This window comes from Pelobates fuscus, chromosome 13, assembly GCF_036172605.1.
Source record: "Pelobates fuscus isolate aPelFus1 chromosome 13, aPelFus1.pri, whole genome shotgun sequence".
NCBI lineage: Eukaryota > Metazoa > Chordata > Amphibia > Anura > Pelobatidae > Pelobates > Pelobates fuscus.
Genome location: NC_086329.1, coordinates 77,119,047 through 77,135,449, shown reverse-complemented (window position 1 = coordinate 77,135,449; position 16,403 = coordinate 77,119,047). Strand labels below are relative to the sequence as shown.

The 16,403-nt window shown below is 43.2% G+C and overlaps 2 protein-coding genes across 3 annotated transcripts; one reads left to right on the top strand and one right to left on the bottom strand.

The window, feature by feature from the left end:
* The first annotated feature begins 350 nt into the window (after positions 1-350).
* GON7 (GON7 subunit of KEOPS complex) lies at positions 351-3,771 on the top strand. Of its 2 annotated transcripts, none has more exons than XM_063440468.1 (2): positions 351-574; positions 3,585-3,771. In XM_063440468.1, exons 1-2 carry the CDS (start codon positions 382-384, stop codon positions 3,686-3,688), a joined length of 297 nt encoding a protein of 98 aa, XP_063296538.1. In that variant the 5' UTR covers positions 351-381; the 3' UTR covers positions 3,689-3,771. The 2 variants fall into 2 exon arrangements, with proteins under 2 accessions (XP_063296538.1, XP_063296537.1); XM_063440467.1 differs by having other exon boundaries at positions 3,582-3,771.
* Positions 3,772-9,141: 5,370 nt separating this feature from the next.
* LYSET (lysosomal enzyme trafficking factor) lies at positions 9,142-12,721 on the bottom strand. The gene is made up of 2 exons (XM_063440185.1): positions 12,581-12,721; positions 9,142-10,705 (listed from the first exon to the last, which is right to left on the bottom strand). Exon 2 carries the CDS (start codon positions 10,687-10,689, stop codon positions 10,294-10,296), a length of 396 nt encoding a protein of 131 aa, XP_063296255.1. The 5' UTR covers positions 10,690-10,705; positions 12,581-12,721; the 3' UTR covers positions 9,142-10,293.
* Positions 12,722-16,403: the final 3,682 nt, after the last annotated feature.

The window sequence follows — 16,403 nt, the reverse complement described above, 5'->3', positions numbered from 1 at the left end:
ATACTGTGTACATTGCTATAAGGTTTATTGTTGTGGAGCTCTGGGTTATAATCTTATACTGTGTACATTACTATAAGGTTTATTGATGTGGAGCTCTGGGTTATAATCTTATACTGTGTACATTACTATAAGGTTTATTGATGTGGAGCTCTGGGTTATAATCTTATACTGTGCACATTACTATAAGGTTTATTGTTGGGGAGTTTACATATAACTGGGTTTAATGTTGAAACACAGCCAGACATAGTCTAATACAGGTGAAGCTGTAAGAGTATCATGCTATATAGAATAATAGTTTGCCCGGCTCCAATATGGCGTCCGATCATTAGTGCCCATGGTGGCGCGGATTTATGACGTACACCAGCCCAGAGGTGCTGCAGCATGGAGCTGTTCGCTGAGCTGACTGCTCGAGATGACACCAGGCGCCCATTCCGGGTTAGCTGTGAGCGAAGCCTGCCCGGGTTAGTGAGGGGCCTGGAGCAGCTGAAGGAGGCCGTGTCTGCCGAGCTGTCAGAGCTGGTCCTGCTGGAGAAGGGAGACAAAACATCGGCCAACTGCGAGCAGGAGTCTGCAGGTCAGACACGGCAAATACAGGGACAGTAAACCCGCTTTATACTGAGCTGGGACAGTAAACCCGCTTTATACTGGGCTGGGACAGTAAACCCGCTTTATGCTGGTCTGGGACAGTAAACCCGCTTTATGCTGAGCTGGGACAGTAAACCCGCTTTATGCTGGTCTGGGACAGTAAACCCGCTTTATGCTGGGCTGGGACAGTAAACCCGCTTTATGCTCGGCTGGGACAGTAAACCCGCTTTATACTGGGCTGGGACAGTAAACCCGCTTTATACTGAGCTGGGACAGTAAACCCGCTTTATGCTGGTCTGGGACAGTAAACCCGCTTTATACTGGGCTGGGACAGTAAACCCGCTTTATACTGGGCTGGGACAGTAAACCCGCTGTATACTGGGCTGGGACAGTAAACCCGCTGTATACTGGGCTGGGACAGTAAACCCGCTGTATACTGGGCTGGGACAGTAAACCCGCTTTATACTGGGCTGGGACAGTAAACCCGCTTTATACTGGGCTGGGACAGTAAACCCGCTTTATACTGGGCTGGGACAGTAAACCCGCCTTATACTGGGCTGGGACAGTAAACCCGCCTTATACTGGGCTGGGACAGTAAACCCGCCTTATACTGGGCTGGGACAGTAAACCCGCCTTATACTGGGCTGGGACAGTAAACCCGCCTTATACTGGGCTGGGACAGTAAACCCGCCTTATACTGGGCTGGGACAGTAAACCCGCCTTATACTGGGCTGGGACAGTAAACCCGCCTTATACTGGGCTGGGACAGTAAACCCGCCTTATACTGGGCTGGGACAGTAAACCCGCCGTATACTGGGCTGGGACAGTAAACCCGCCGTATACTGGGCTGGGACAGTAAACCCGCCGTATACTGGGCTGGGACAGTAAACCCGCCGTATACTGGGCTGGGACAGTAAACCCGCCGTATACTGGGCTGGGACAGTAAACCCGCTTTATACTGGGCTGGGACAGTAAACCCGCCTTATACTGGGCTGGGACAGTAAACCCGCCTTATACTGGGCTGGGACAGTAAACCCGCCTTATACTGGGCTGGGACAGTAAGCCCGCCGTATACTGGGCTGGGACAGTAAACCCGCCGTATACTGGGCTGGGACAGTAAACCCGCCGTATACTGGGCTGGGACAGTAAACCCGCCGTATACTGGGCTGGGACAGTAAACCCGCCGTATACTGGGCTGGGACAGTAAACCCGCCGTATACTGGGCTGGGACAGTAAACCCGCCGTATACTGGGCTGGGACAGTAAACCCGCCGTATACTGGGCTGGGACAGTAAACCCGCCGTATACTGGGCTGGGACAGTAAACCCGCCGTATACTGGGCTGGGACAGTAAACCCGCCGTATACTGGGCTGGGACAGTAAACCCGCCGTATACTGGGCTGGGACAGTAAACCCGCCGTATACTGGGCTGGGACAGTAAACCCGCCGTATACTGGGCTGGGACAGTAAACCCGCCGTATACTGGGCTGGGACAGTAAACCCGCCGTATACTGGGCTGGGACAGTAAACCCGCCGTATACTGGGCTGGGACAGTAAACCCGCCGTATACTGGGCTGGGACAGTAAACCCGCCGTATACTGGGCTGGGACAGTAAACCCGCCGTATACTGGGCTGGGACAGTAAACCCGCCGTATACTGGGCTGGGACAGTAAACCCGCCGTATACTGGGCTGGGACAGTAAACCCGCCGTATACTGGGCTGGGACAGTAAACCCGCCGGATACTGGGCTGGGACAGTAAACCCGCCGGATACTGGGCTGGGTAATACTGGAGTATGAGTACTCTGTGAGATTGGGGGAGGTGGAGGGTAAGAGGTCAGTGTGAGATGGGCAGGGGTTGGCAACCTTCGGCACTCCAGTTGTTGTGGACTACATCACCCATATTTCTCTTACAGTCATAATGCATCAGGGGATATGTAGTCCGCAACATCTGGAGTGTCGAAAGTTGGCTACCCATTTGAGTTGGGCAGGGGTAATACCTGGGACAGGAATAGGCAACCTTTGGCAATAATGTTGTGGACTACATCTCTCCTTATGCTTTGCCAACATCTTGGCTTTAAGAGCATTATGGGAGATGTAGTCTACAACATCTGGAGTGCCCCTGACTTAGTTGGTAGGAAGTCATAGTTAGTTGGTAGTCTTTTTCTCATCTGGTCATTTCTTTACCCACTTCTTATATTTTTTTTTTACTTTTTCCATTTAACATTTTACACTTTTAATTTATTTCTCACTTGTCCCTTCCTTTGTCTTAGAGCTGTACATCTGCTCCTAGTGATCAGCACTGCTCATGTAACATCAGTACATTGCATTACTACCGGAGCTGGACACAGCCTCAGAACTATGCTGAAGCCTAGGAGCACAGGCATGGCTACATAAGGATGTGAGCTGGTCTCTGGCTTAGGAACCAGAAAGTGTATATTGTAAAAAGGCCATCCCACCGGGTTGGAGACAGCAGAGGATATAAAATTGGACCCAGAACATTATTTTCTAGATGGGAAAGCTTGATGTGAAGATTTTTAACCCCTTAAGGACACATGACGTGTCTGACACGTCATGATTCCCTTTTATTCCAGAAGTTTGGTCCTTAAGGGGTTAAGAAGGATTGTAGATGGGAAATTGAATAAGCACATCATATTTAGAAATGTTAAAATGTTGAGGATGAGTAAAAGTCTATTTTTCTTGATGGCCTTTCAGCAGAAATAGTTTCAATACGCTCTGTAAACAGGGAGCGCAAACTCTGTTTCCCCCGTAGTCATTGACAGCCTTCAACTCCCAGGATTATTTAAATGCAGTAGAGAATCATGGGAGTTATAGTTCAGCCACATTGGAGGTGGGTTGAGATCCCTGTTCAAAAGGAATTTAAATTGTATACACTATAAATAGTGTTCATAAGGTTTCTGAAGAGTTTAAATATTTGAGCTCTTAAGCCAGTGGAATTATTCCTATTTGTTCTCAAAATCCATTTTTATTTTTATTTAGTAGATGATGATGATGATGATGATGATGATGATGATGATGATGAAATAGAGAATAAAACCTCACCTAATGGTCCACCAGCAAAACGGACAAAGACTCGGCAACCATGAAATTCTGTATGCTATTGTGATAGGAAAATAAACTAAACATCCTTTTTATACAAATAAATCTCAGGATTAGTAATTGGATTTTATACCCAGGTGGTGGACAGAATCTTAACAATGTCTCTCAATATCTTAATATCAAGGACCTGAGAATCAGAACCGTTTCAGCAACTCTTCAAATAATGCCATGTAAGTCCTCAACTTTTTTGTAGTCCAATACTGCATCGTTCTTCGAGAAGAAGTGTCTTCAAGTTCTTGAAGGGATGAGGGGTGACAATTTGCATTTCAGGTCTCCTACAAGGTCTGTTTTGTTGACACCTGGTAATTGGGAAGGCTCAATGTTCATGGAACCACTGTAAAATTTGTTTAGCAGTGCGTATGGATATATGCTCAGCGTGGAATATGGGAACATCTTGAAGGAACAATGTGTGCATCATAGGGTACACAAGGTTTTATTAAAGGAAAATTATGGCATTAGGAATTAAAACCTGTATCTGTAATCCTATAGTGTGCCCTGACCCTACCTTTTTAGGCTCCCCTCCCCACTACCTCTCTTGAATGGGTTTAATACCGTTTTCTCTTTCACTTAACTCTTTTTAGCAAAGAAGCCCCTTGGTATTAGCTAGATCTTCTCATCCTGTGCACACATTAGTGATTTTGAATCTGCAATGTTTTACTTTGCAGGGTTAAGTGGATCGGGGCATTGCACCAGACAAGTTCAGTGAGATGAAATGGTGTTGGGTGCCTGTAGTCCCTCTGTAAGTGGTCTCTATATCACTATATAGTGCAATTATCAGACCCAATTGCTTCGTTGAGATGGCCACTTGTTATATTAAATGAACACTGTAGGCACTGTCACACCTTAATCTCATTTAAGTTGAGTGCCTTAAATATTTTCAGCCGTCTCTTATTTTTCAAATCATTTTCTTTATGAAGGCTTTGAGCCGGCCGATTCTGAGAGCCGGAAATGTACGTAACTTCCCTGCTCTCATACCCATTCATGCTCTGACGTTCGCACGCATAACTGACATTGGGTATCATTTTGCCACCTAATGCGCGCTCCCGCGATATCAGAAATTCGCCTATTTATTAATTTGTCAGAAAGACTAATGAATGGATAGAAATTTCACACTTTGCTCCCCACCACTTTCTAGCCCCCCACATGTCCTCCCTCACTCTATGGGGGTCAATATGACCCCTATATTAGCATAAGGGAGATTAAAATCTCCCGAATGCCCCTACTCGCTATGCTGCGAGTAGGGGCATATCTACTTAACAGTGAGCACTGTGGTGAACTCCTCCCCGCCCCCCATCTCCATCTATTAACTAGTGGGGGGGGGGGGGAACATTGATAACTGGACCTTGAGTTTTGTTATATCACTCTTACAGCCACAAGAAGCATGGTTTCAGACTATTACATTGTCCAAAAAAGTGACACTGTCTACATGCTAAAACCACTATTAAGAGTGATAAGATGAAATGGTTTTGGTGCTCAGTGTCTCCTTAAAGGTGTAGTCCCTTCTCTCACTCTCTACTGATTCAGAACCACTGTCGGCTAAGCCAGCATGACTGTGAGATGGGTGAACTATGGCTATGCCCTTCTTGGGGAACTGCTCCCAGACAGTGCTAGTCAGTAGAAAATGCAGGATGTAGTCAGAAGCGAATGTGCTCTGTGTCATAGCATCACTGTGCGCAAACGATAAGCGGTAAATAATACATTATAATTATACTTAAAGGGTAACCCCAACCACCATGACCACTTCTGCTTTTAGTGGTCATGGTGGTAAGAAACAGTGTGTGCAGTGTTTCAGCTTGAAACACTACACATAATGAGATCTTGCTAATTGTGTGCTGTGGGCTCACTTTGGCAATAATTATGTCCACCATGAGTGCACTCTGGCAATGTAGTGAGCTTCCTGCAAGGGGAAGCCTGGATACCCATCTCCCTTTGTTCATGTTTTTTTTTCTTTAAATACATTTATGAGAAGCCTTTGATTGAACCTTGCACGGCTACCATTACATCGTGAGGGGCGCAAAAAGCTGGGACCAACGCCCGGCACCGGATTTCAGATAAGTTAATGCGCGAGACACCAGTGACGTCAGGTCATGGCAGCTGAAGCGCCAAGAGGAGAAAGAAGAGAATGGCAGCGCCCGTGAGGGATGGGTCCAGGTAAGTAGAACCCACCTAGGCCTGCTGCCACTGGAACCCCAGCATTGATGTCACTGTCAAGCATCTTTGCAAATTATGGTGAGACCCAAGACGGTGACAGGCCCATTTTAACCTTGTTACACTTCCCATTGGGAAAGATAAGTTAGAAATTGCATAATCATTTAATAATTATTCCTCTCTTCAGTGCGGTATTGGCTGCTGTGATCCTGCTTTAGGGTAGTACGTGTGTACACCCACCTATTTCCTTTCATAGCCTATTTGATTGACCCTGCCTGCGCAGTACGGCAGTGTTTACCAGAGGAGCTAACCGTTTGTTGGCAGCGTATCTGTGGACACAGTGATTTGGATAGAAATGATATTTCTGATGGAATAGTGTCACTTGTGCATTAACCATCTTGACAGTTGTGGACTGGAATGCTGGTACCTAGGGGACTCTTGATTTATGTAAATCAGCTCCAGTATAGGAGTAGAAAGCCAAAGGCTCCATTGAAAGGGTTTACTCTCACTTTTCAGCTCTAAGCTTGTTTTGCACAGGTAGCCTCATTGGTGTGTTTTCATGAATGAAGCTGCTCAACGGTAGTATGTAATTTTATTTTTTAGAAAATTTGGTTTTGCAGTTGAGGGTGTGGATCATGCTGCATGACTTTCTGTGGCTTGATTATGCACCAAAAAGATTGTGGGAAGAGAAAACCTAAACAAACAAAAAATTCAATTAGAAATATTACTGATATGCATCACCTGCATATCTCCAGTTGGACTTTAAGAAGTCCTCATTGGGCACAGAAACCTAACAAATCATGATTCCAAATTGATCCCAGAGTTCCAAGCTTGACATGCAAATGAGCACAGCCCGGCATTGTTTTAGATAAGAAGACAAACTACTTACAGTGGGGGGTTCAGTGGAGATGGGGGGCGACCCCCTGATAAAAAGACAAAGCGTAAAATAATTTGACTTACAAGAGTAAGGAAGAGTGCCACAGCATTTCTGATCAACCGATATTGATTTTTTTTTTTTTTTTGATCAGATACCGATAATCTGAACTTTCAGGCAGCTGATAATGTACTGATATTGTGTACATTTACTGTTTTGAAAATGTTAACTGAACATGTTTATATATTTTTTTTTTTGTTATGGTAAATGCACAAAATATACATGCCAGTCATTTAGAGATCGACCTTTTATCGGTCTGGCCGATATTCAGAATTTTCAGCAATAATCGGTATCGGCCAATATCGATATTGCTGAAAATACTGAATATCGGCCAGACCGATAATCGGTTGATCCCTATACCATAACAACTACAACACTGTTGTGCTTATGATGTTTGGAGTGTTGCTTTAAATCAGCACGTACATTAGTGATAATTAGTGACATTTTCTTTATCAGCAATAAGTGTCATGATTTACACCTTCTCTTCCCCATAACCTGCATGTAAACCTGAACATCACCCATTTATTCCATTAATAAATTGTAATATTCCAAACTATTTGACATTCTGTAGTCAAGCTTACGTACTTCTCATTCATTGTCAAAGAATAATGTATTGACATTGCAAACGCCAAATCTGGTAGAACAGGTAAGGCTTGTTCTACTAAACTCTCTTTCCAAGAAAGTGTGTGTACTTATCAAGGACTAGATATGACTACTAGTAGATTAAACAGAGTAAAATCAATAAAAAGGCTAAAATTGGATTTTGATATGCTATCTGCATTATTAGAAAAACCAGATGATACGACGATATCTGTAAATGTTCATCTATTTAATAGCAAAATGACATATTAGTCAGATTTGTAAATAAAGTAATTAACAGTGAAACAGTTGTCCTTTGACCCAAGGAATGAGAACGATCAATTACATGAAACAATTATTGCTTTAGCTCGACTAATCTGTCTTTTGAACTCACAGGGTCATTCACTAAATTAAGTCAGTGTATTTCAAGTTTAAAGGCCAAAGTAGTTGATACTGAAAATATAGCAGAGTTTGATTATTTTTATAGTTTGATTATTCTCTCCCCCCCCCCCCCCCCCCCCAAAAAAAAAAATTTAAATTCACTTTGAATTCTCACTCTAGTGAAAAACCATGTCCGTGTGAGTAGTTTGTGTTAGCCAGACAGAGTTATTTAGTAAAAGGAGAGTTGCCTGGAATTCAATGTGAATTTTAAAATTTGCTGAACTGGAGCTATACATGAACTTGGAGAATGTTTCCAATTCAGCTATTTTGGCCTCAAAGTGTAAATTTGCTTTAAATTCCAGACAGCCCTCCCTTTAGTAAATAAACCTAAAAAAAAAAAAACGATTTCTGACCTGTCTCTTACTTGATGCCTTTTGGTTTGCATAGCAAGATGGTGGATGTAGTAGTTCTGCAGGTAAAAGGTTACCATTATTTGGTAGCAAAGTGATTGCCATATATGCTTTACCTAGAAAACTGTTTTTAAGTGGGTGAGGTCATCTGTGCTCATCAAAAAGAAACACTTCAAGCACCATAACAACAACAGCCTGCTGTAGTAGTTATGGTGGCAGAATGTTCCTAAAATCATCCCAAAGTAGCTAGTTACATTTATACGGTTTGATAACTTACTGGTGGTCCACTTGGCAGCCTTTGCCGTCTCTCCAGGAGTAGGAAGCTTCTACAGGGCCAGCTTATTGGCTGAGAGTGTTGGGTAAACAGATCTAAAAATATTTTCTCCTCCTTACTCCGAGTGTGACATGGCAGGTGTTTACTAATAAAGCCATTACTTCTCTGGAGTAATATGTAAATACTGACTCAGAATGAGCGGATATTCCAGTTACCAAATTCCTGTAAAAAACAAAAGTGGTTCCCTTGTATATTACACAAGGTTACTATTAACCAGTCTGAGTTCAAATGACTGATTCACTAGGTATAGCCCAAAGTAATATTTAAACTTCAGTTAGTGTAATTTCCTTTTTTTTACCGCTCTATTAGGATGCTGATTGTACTTCCTGATGTATAACTTTTTTTTATTTGTTCAGCACAGATTGCAATTATTTGATCCTAGTACTTATCCTCACTTAGTGAATATGTCTATACTGATATGGTTATTGACTAAACTGTGGATTGGTAAGTACAATTGTGGTGGAAACAATTTTTTTTTTTTTAATATTTTTCCTTTCCCCAATTTGGATATTTGGGCTAGATTTTAAATTAATTTGTAATCCCCACCCCCTTAAAAGAGAGGGGGAGGGGAGGTCTGGCCCCCTTAAACCTCTGCTCCTTTAGCTACACTCAGACAATGCCATGGGTAAGAAAGTTCTAAAGGACACAAACAAGTTGTTCCCACTGGTTACTTTTATTACTTGCCAAGCTGCTGTGGTTAGTTACAGTGATTAATTCTATAGGTACCCAAGAATTGTGGAAAACCAACACACAAAGTCCATCATTCAAACACCATATTCCATTTACTGGCAGTAGTCTGTGAGACCTAGAACTAAACAGGATGTGACTAGTGAGTCAGAACATGGGACACATACAAAGACCAGACGCATGATTCAATTTGAATAAAACGTTTGAAAATCTGGCACTTATTTACTGTAACATTACAATACGTTTAAAAGTGCAAAAACATGTTTTCCCATAATTAGTTTTTTTTTTTCTAGAGACACAATTATTTTACCATATTCAGTGCAGTAAGATATACAATCTCGCCCCCCTGTCAACCACTACATAAATTATACTAAAACGCTTGTTACAGTGGCCACAAGTAGGACAAAAACTGATTATTTTTGGTAGATTTTCAACCGTCCATAACCCACTAACTGCTGGGATGAAATATTCTTTTGTGGCAATTTCTCCAGTAAGCAAGAGGATTAAGTTAGTCACTTTGAGAACAATTTTTTAGATATTAAAATATTGCCAAAATACAATGAAGATGACAGCTGCAGGGTGTTACGGAGATATAAAACAGATTGTCTAAATTAAGTCTTGCTTAATCCATATGTAACCCTTTAATGTCCAGGGGCTCTTACACCAGGGGGGGTAGAGAATTGTAAATATGAAAAAAAGGTTGCTTTAATCCAAAATTTTGGGATTTTCTTTCTGCAAACTGCTTAGGAGTGATTAATATTGAACTAGCCCTTCAAAAAAAGCCAGTGGCAGATTGAATTTATTATATAAGAAACCAAATCAGTTATTACCGAGCCCCTCTCAATTATTCTGGTTTTGAAAAGTTTTAGTTAATATGTAATTAATCAGTTAAGGCTTGCAGATATACATAGCAAACGGAGTTTAACCGTAGAGTTCCCAAAGCGCCGTAGGGAGATCAGAATTCCTGGGATAACAGGAGAGATGGGATCGGACACGCTGCGGTCTTCACTGACAAAATATGGTGATGACAGACAGCTATGCGTTGCATTAGACTCCAGCAGCAAAAGAGCTAAGGGGGAAAAAAAAATGTGTTGGTGTACAACAAGCAGTTATGTGCTGTTAGGTATCTATCAATTGCAATCTGCTGATCTGATTTGAGGCTTTGACCAGGGACTGGTGTCGGTTGCAGATCACAGTCACACATATGGGAATGATGCAATATCCAACGGTCTTTGGGTCAGCCCTTGTGCAGGAGTATAGAAACAGGAAGACCTGAAGGTAGGGGATTAGGAAAAGGGTGGCCCACAGCCAGAAAGGTAAAGAAAGCAGGCGTGCTTTCAGGGACTGAGTCCAAGACATCCTGTTTACAGTCTCTTCTGGCTGGACCTGAACATGCTCCAAGGCAAGTCTATTGTAAGTGTCATTCATTTCGAAGACATAGTAAAACACAGCAGCGCTCACAAACAGGTAGAGGCCAACACCGATCCAGCCCATCCTCTGGCGGAAATTCATCATTCTCCATGCTCTGTCCCTGTGCAAGTGCAGCGTGAAGAAAAAAAAAGGTTACTGGTTTCAAATGCTTAGAAAGGTCTCACACATACACACAAATAATGTCTTGTCACGTGTGGGAAAGAATAGGCAAGCAGTGACTTCCAGAAGATCACATGAGCTATGGGGACATATGTATAACACCACGACCACAGCAATCTACAGCTAACCACACGGATCAACTCAAACAGCAACTGTCTTGTGATTAGTTAAGTCATGTGATGGAAAAATAAACCAAACACTTATCTAGATTTTATAAGATAGGAACAAGGAAAGTCTATACGGAACTCTACTGTCCTAGGCCAAATCGCAGTAACAGATTCTCTGCTGTCTGAGCCAGTGCAATATGTCGCTGATATTCATTTCAAGCACTATATGTTAAAACACCAATACCAACTTCTAAATACAGAAACAAACATCCCTTCAAGAAAAAAACAACAAAACTAAGCATGGCCTGTACTTAGTACTTAAAGGGCTAACAAATGGCTACAGTACCAACCTGTCCTGTGAAATCACCTATTTATATTTACAAAAAGAACAACCAATGATTGAAAGAACACTGGGCACTGCCAACAACAACCATCAATAAGGAGACATTTTCTTTGCAAACAAACTTGAAGCCATTCTTATGTGTTCCTTTACTCCTTATCCATTTATCCCCCGTCTTTTGTTCCTTTACCCCCAGCCAATTATGCAGTGTTCCTTTGATTTCAGCCATAGGATTGGTAGAAGTCTCAGGTTTTCCTCCACTGTCTCCTTATTAACCCACCTCCTATTCTGTGTTCCAGCAATATTCTGCATTCCCTCCATCACCTACTGTGTATTGTCTCTTCACTGTTGCTTTATTTCCCCATTGTCTTAATAACAATAGGGGTCACTCTCCCCTGCTTTCTAGGGTTTCTCTCTCATTCTTCTCTCTCCAACAGTCACAGGGCAGGGCAGGGGTGCCCAAAAGGTAAATCCCCGGATGTTGTAGAACTACAACTCCCATGGTGCTTTGCATGACAACGCACAATGGAATCTGTAGTTTTAAAACATCTGGGAATCTAACTTTTGGGCACCTCTGGTCTAGGGTCTCTCTCTCTCCTATAGTTACAGTAGCAGGCATAGGCAACCTTTGGCACTCCAAATGTTTTGGACTACACCTCCCATGATGCTTTGCCAGGATTATGGGTGTAAGAGTATTATGGAGGATGTAGTCCACAACATCTGGAGTGACGAAGGTTGCCTATCCCTGGATAGGGTGTGTCTCTCTCCCCTATAGTTACAGTATAGGGCAGGTATAGGCAACCTTCGGCACTCCATATGTTGTGGACTACATCCCCCATAATGCTCTAACACCCATAATGCTGGTAAAGCATCATGGGAGGTGTAGTCCAAAACATCTGTAGTGCCAAAGGTTGCCTATGCCTGGTATAGGGTGTCTCTCTCCTATAGTTATAGTATAGGGGGTCTCTCTCTCCTATAGTTACAGCATAGGGTCTCTCTCTCTCTCTCCTATAGTTACAGTATAGGGTGTCTCCTATAGTTACAGTATAGGGTGTTTCCTATAGTTACAGTATAGGGTGTCTCTCCCCTTCTCCCACAATGTAAGCTCGCTCTCTCTCCCCATAGTCACTGTCTAGGGTTCTCTTTCGTGTACTCCTTCATTCTCTTTCCCTCAACCATCGGCTTGGAGTTCCTTTCCCCTGTGTTTCAAGATTCTTTCTCCCCCGGTCACAATATAGGGGGGGTCTCTCTCTCTCTCTCAAGCTGGGGCCGCTCTTCTCTGTGTTACTTCTTTCTCTTTCCCAAGGAACAATCTAATGCCCCTCTCCAGTCTCCCTCCCCTTGTCTGGCTGTCTCTGGCCCTCCTTACCTATATCAGTGGAGCTCTGATGTGTCTCTCCAGGGCTTCTCCAGGTTCCCTTTCATCAAGCTGCAGCCCTGTGACGCCTCTATCCAGCATCCATGCCTAAAGCAGGAAGTAAGCCCTGGGCGGCCATAATGGGTGTGGGCGGAAGTAGTCTGTTACCCGGAAGAAAATAAATAAAATACACTATAAACAACCACCCCTTGCCCACACACTGCCCAAATAGCCCCCATTATACCTCCCTTTATAAGTCACACCACAGTATCTTATATGAGACTATCCAAGTATCCCAGAACAGCCCAGCGTGGGCTTCTAATAAGTCACCCAGCTGCGTTGCTCTATTTACCCACTGCATGTTGAACCTGTCACCAAGTTTGCCCTTATTCAATATGGCTTCCAATGCCTCTTCAACTGACGTCATCCTACAGGAACCCTAAGGCGGTTGGTTAGTGTGACCAGCGAGTTGGACTCTTGGATAGAAGGTCCCTGGGGGATCATTGTTGCCATCACAGGTAGAAGAGAGAACTACAACCCAACATTTGGTTTATCTCTGTGAGAAACTCCCAGCCAGTCTCAGTATACTGCCACTCTCTCTAGAGGAAGCTGTAAGTAGAGTCTGTTTTATAATAAAGCACCCACAGGGAAAACACTCAAAGGACAGGTGTCTTAAATGTCCATTACTTTCTTTCTTTCCTTTTTTTATTTTTTGTAAATCTGTGTTTATTCACAAGGGGGGGGGGGGGGGGGGAGAGAGATAACATTACTTTAATAACTATAATATATATATGTTTTTAAATGACTTTTAAATGATATTCTTGAGTAAATGACACTTTAATTGGCGGCAGCCATATTGGGTCAGGCCAACCAACTGCTTGGCCAGATACAAAGTGAAATATTCCACAAAAAAACAAAATACATCGTTGTGCATCACTTAAAAAAAAAAAATGTCACGGAGCTTCATTAAACCCACAAAAGAGGGACAAAACAGGCATGATGCTATAAAAGGTCACTTCACTGAACTACTTCCATTGCCCGGTGTATTTATAAAATTGGGTTAACTCTTTGCTGTCAGTCACTGGACGGGCTTCCGCCCCAATAGACAAGTTATTATTATTATTATTATTATTATTGCCATTTATATAGCGCCAACAGATTCCGTAGCGCTTTACAATATTATGAGAGGGGATTTAACTATAAATAGGACAATTACAAATAGTAATGGAACACTATAATTGTATCCCTGTCCGTGATAGTATTAGGTCCCCCTCGTTTGGCATTGAAAGAGTAAAAAACAAAAAAAAACGTTTTACTTGCTTTCATAAGGGAGCCAATGCTCGCTGGTGGCTGCTCACATCTCCTCTCCAGGCGAGGTAGTGGAGGAGGCATGGCCTCCTCTGCAATGGTTTAACCCCTTAAGGTCCAAACTTCTGTAATAAAAGGGAAGCAAGACATGTCACACATGTCATGTGTCCTTAAGGGGTTAATCTAATGCTATAGAGGAATATTAGGGATGTAATGCACATGCGCGGTGAGTGTCGCATGCGTATTCAATATTCCCTATAGCATAGCATTGAGTCAATGCTCTTCTATAAAGCTTCCGCGTCATGCGGCTGAGTTTAACTGCCAGTATGATTGTTACTAATGGAGGATTTAACCCTGCAATGTAAATATTGCAGTTTCTTAATAAATGCAATGGATTACTTTGCAGGTTTAAGGAGACAGAAACACTGTACCCAGACCACTTCACGGAGTTACTTTAAACTCGGCTATTTAAGACGCTCGCATAGAGACCATTTGATTGGCGCAGTGCAACGTTTTGCCGTGCATGCACTATAGCCTCCCAATGTTTACCTATAGGGAAACATTGAATTGCCTGAGATCATCAACATTAACGATCTCGGTCAACGAGGCCGAGCGGTGTCATGGAGACTGATGCAGTTAAGCCTGGAAGGTAAATAAATCTTACCTCACATAACGATGTGGGTGGGGAACAACGACACCAGAATAGGTAGATTAAAACTACAGCATTCGGAATACATGTTTGTAATCCTAACGCTATAATGTTCCTTTAAAAGGTTTTTATCTAATGCTGGACACCGAGCAGCAATTTAAAGAATAATTAACAGTGGGAATATGGTAGTTACTCTCCCAGCACCTAAAGCCTGCTGTGATAGTTTCAGCTTTGCATTATCTATGAAAAATGTCCAAGTTGTAGGCATCTTATTGTTATGCTTTTGGTGGTACAGTTCCTAATTTAGCGTCCTGTTCCACTGTTGTGATTTGGGACCTATCCCCGCAGCATAGTGCAAGTGCACTAGGACAGCATTTGGCAAATTTGCTTGGAATCTAGGAGCCAGTTAAAAAAGTTAGGAACCAGTTAAAAAAGAGAATTACAAAGCATTATTTTCAGTGACAAAAATACAAATATAAAATACAGTTTAATGTAGTGGTTCTGGTGTCTGTAGCCTGTAAACACTGCACTTTCAGAGAAAAGGCAGTTTTTACATTGCTGCTTTGTAACACCTCTAGTGATGGCCATTAGAGATGCTTCTGAGTCCAGTGCTGCACAGTGTGCAGCACCTACATTCTGTTTCTCCACGTAATGCATGTTCTCCATAGTGATGCATTGACTCAGAGCATCTCTATGAAGAGATGTTGATTGGTTCAGCATGGCGTTTTGCTGCGCATGTGCAGTAACCTCTAAATGCTTTCTTATGGAAAAGTATTGTTTTGGTTGAAATCCCATGCGAGCCCCGCACAGCATGGGAAAAAAGTGAGTAAAAACACCTTTCCCATGTGATCCAAGGGGAACCATTCACCTGAACACACACAGACACATACTGACAGATAGACAGACACACATCTTACACACTCACAAATGATACATTTTTAGAAATAAAACCATTGTTATTATCAGGGTCGTCTTTAATGCGGGGCAAACGGGGCAGGTGCCCCAGGCCTAATTACTCCTGGGGGCCCCAGAGCAGCTGCCCCGTGGGCCCCAGAGCAGCTGCCCCGTGGGCCCCAGAGCAGCTGCCCCATGGGCCCCACTGCCCTCCATCAAGCGCCTGTACTCTAAGGAGGCCCACCGGATGGCCCATGCACTACCCAGTGGGCATATGTAATCAGGGGCCCCTTGCTTTTCGGCATTCTGGGAGGAAGTGACGGACGCGAGTCACTTGCTCCCACAAAGGAAAAGAGGAGGGGAGTTGGGCCGAGAGAGAGAAACCCCAACACCCAGCAGCAGTGAGGAAACTACCCTTCAAGGTAGGAAACTGGGTTTAAAAGTGCACGTTTGTGTCAGTATGTCTGTGTGTGTGTGTGTGTGTGTCAGTATGTCTGTGGGTTAGTATGTCTGTCAGTGTATGTGTCTGTGGGTTAGTATGTCTGTCAGTGCACGTGTCTGTGTGTGTCAGTATGTCTGCCAGTGTATGTGTTTGTCTGTGTTAGTATGTCTGTCAGTGTATGTGTCTGTGGTGGGTTAGTATGTCTGTCAGTGTGTGTGTGTCACAATGTCTGTCAGTGTGTGTGTGTCACTATGCCTGTGTGTGTCAGTATGTCTGTCAGTGTATGTCTCTGTGTGTCAGTATGTCTGCATGTGTATGCGTCTGCCTGTGTCAGTATGTCTGCCAGTGTATGTGTATGTGTCTGTGTGTATGTCAATATGTCTGTCAGTTTATGTGTCTGTGTGTATGTCAGTATGTCTGTCAGTGTATGTTCATGTGTGCGTCAGTATGTCTGTCAGTGTGCCTGTGTCACTATGTCTTCCAGTGTATGTCTTTCTGTGTTAGTATGTCTGTCAGTGTATGTCTGACAGTATATGTGTCTG

Bases quoted from the DNA above. Each gene is read 5' to 3' on its own strand.
- GON7 (XM_063440467.1), top strand. From the start codon at position 382: ATGGAGCTGTTCGCTGAGCTGACTGCTCGAGATGACACCAGGCGCCCA. The intron at 575-3,581 runs GTCAGACACGGC...ATTTTTATTTAG, and splicing joins CTGCGAGCAGGAGTCTGCAG to TAGATGATGATGATGATGAT.
- LYSET (XM_063440185.1), bottom strand. From the start codon at position 10,689: ATGATGAATTTCCGCCAGAGGATGGGCTGGATCGGTGTTGGCCTCTAC.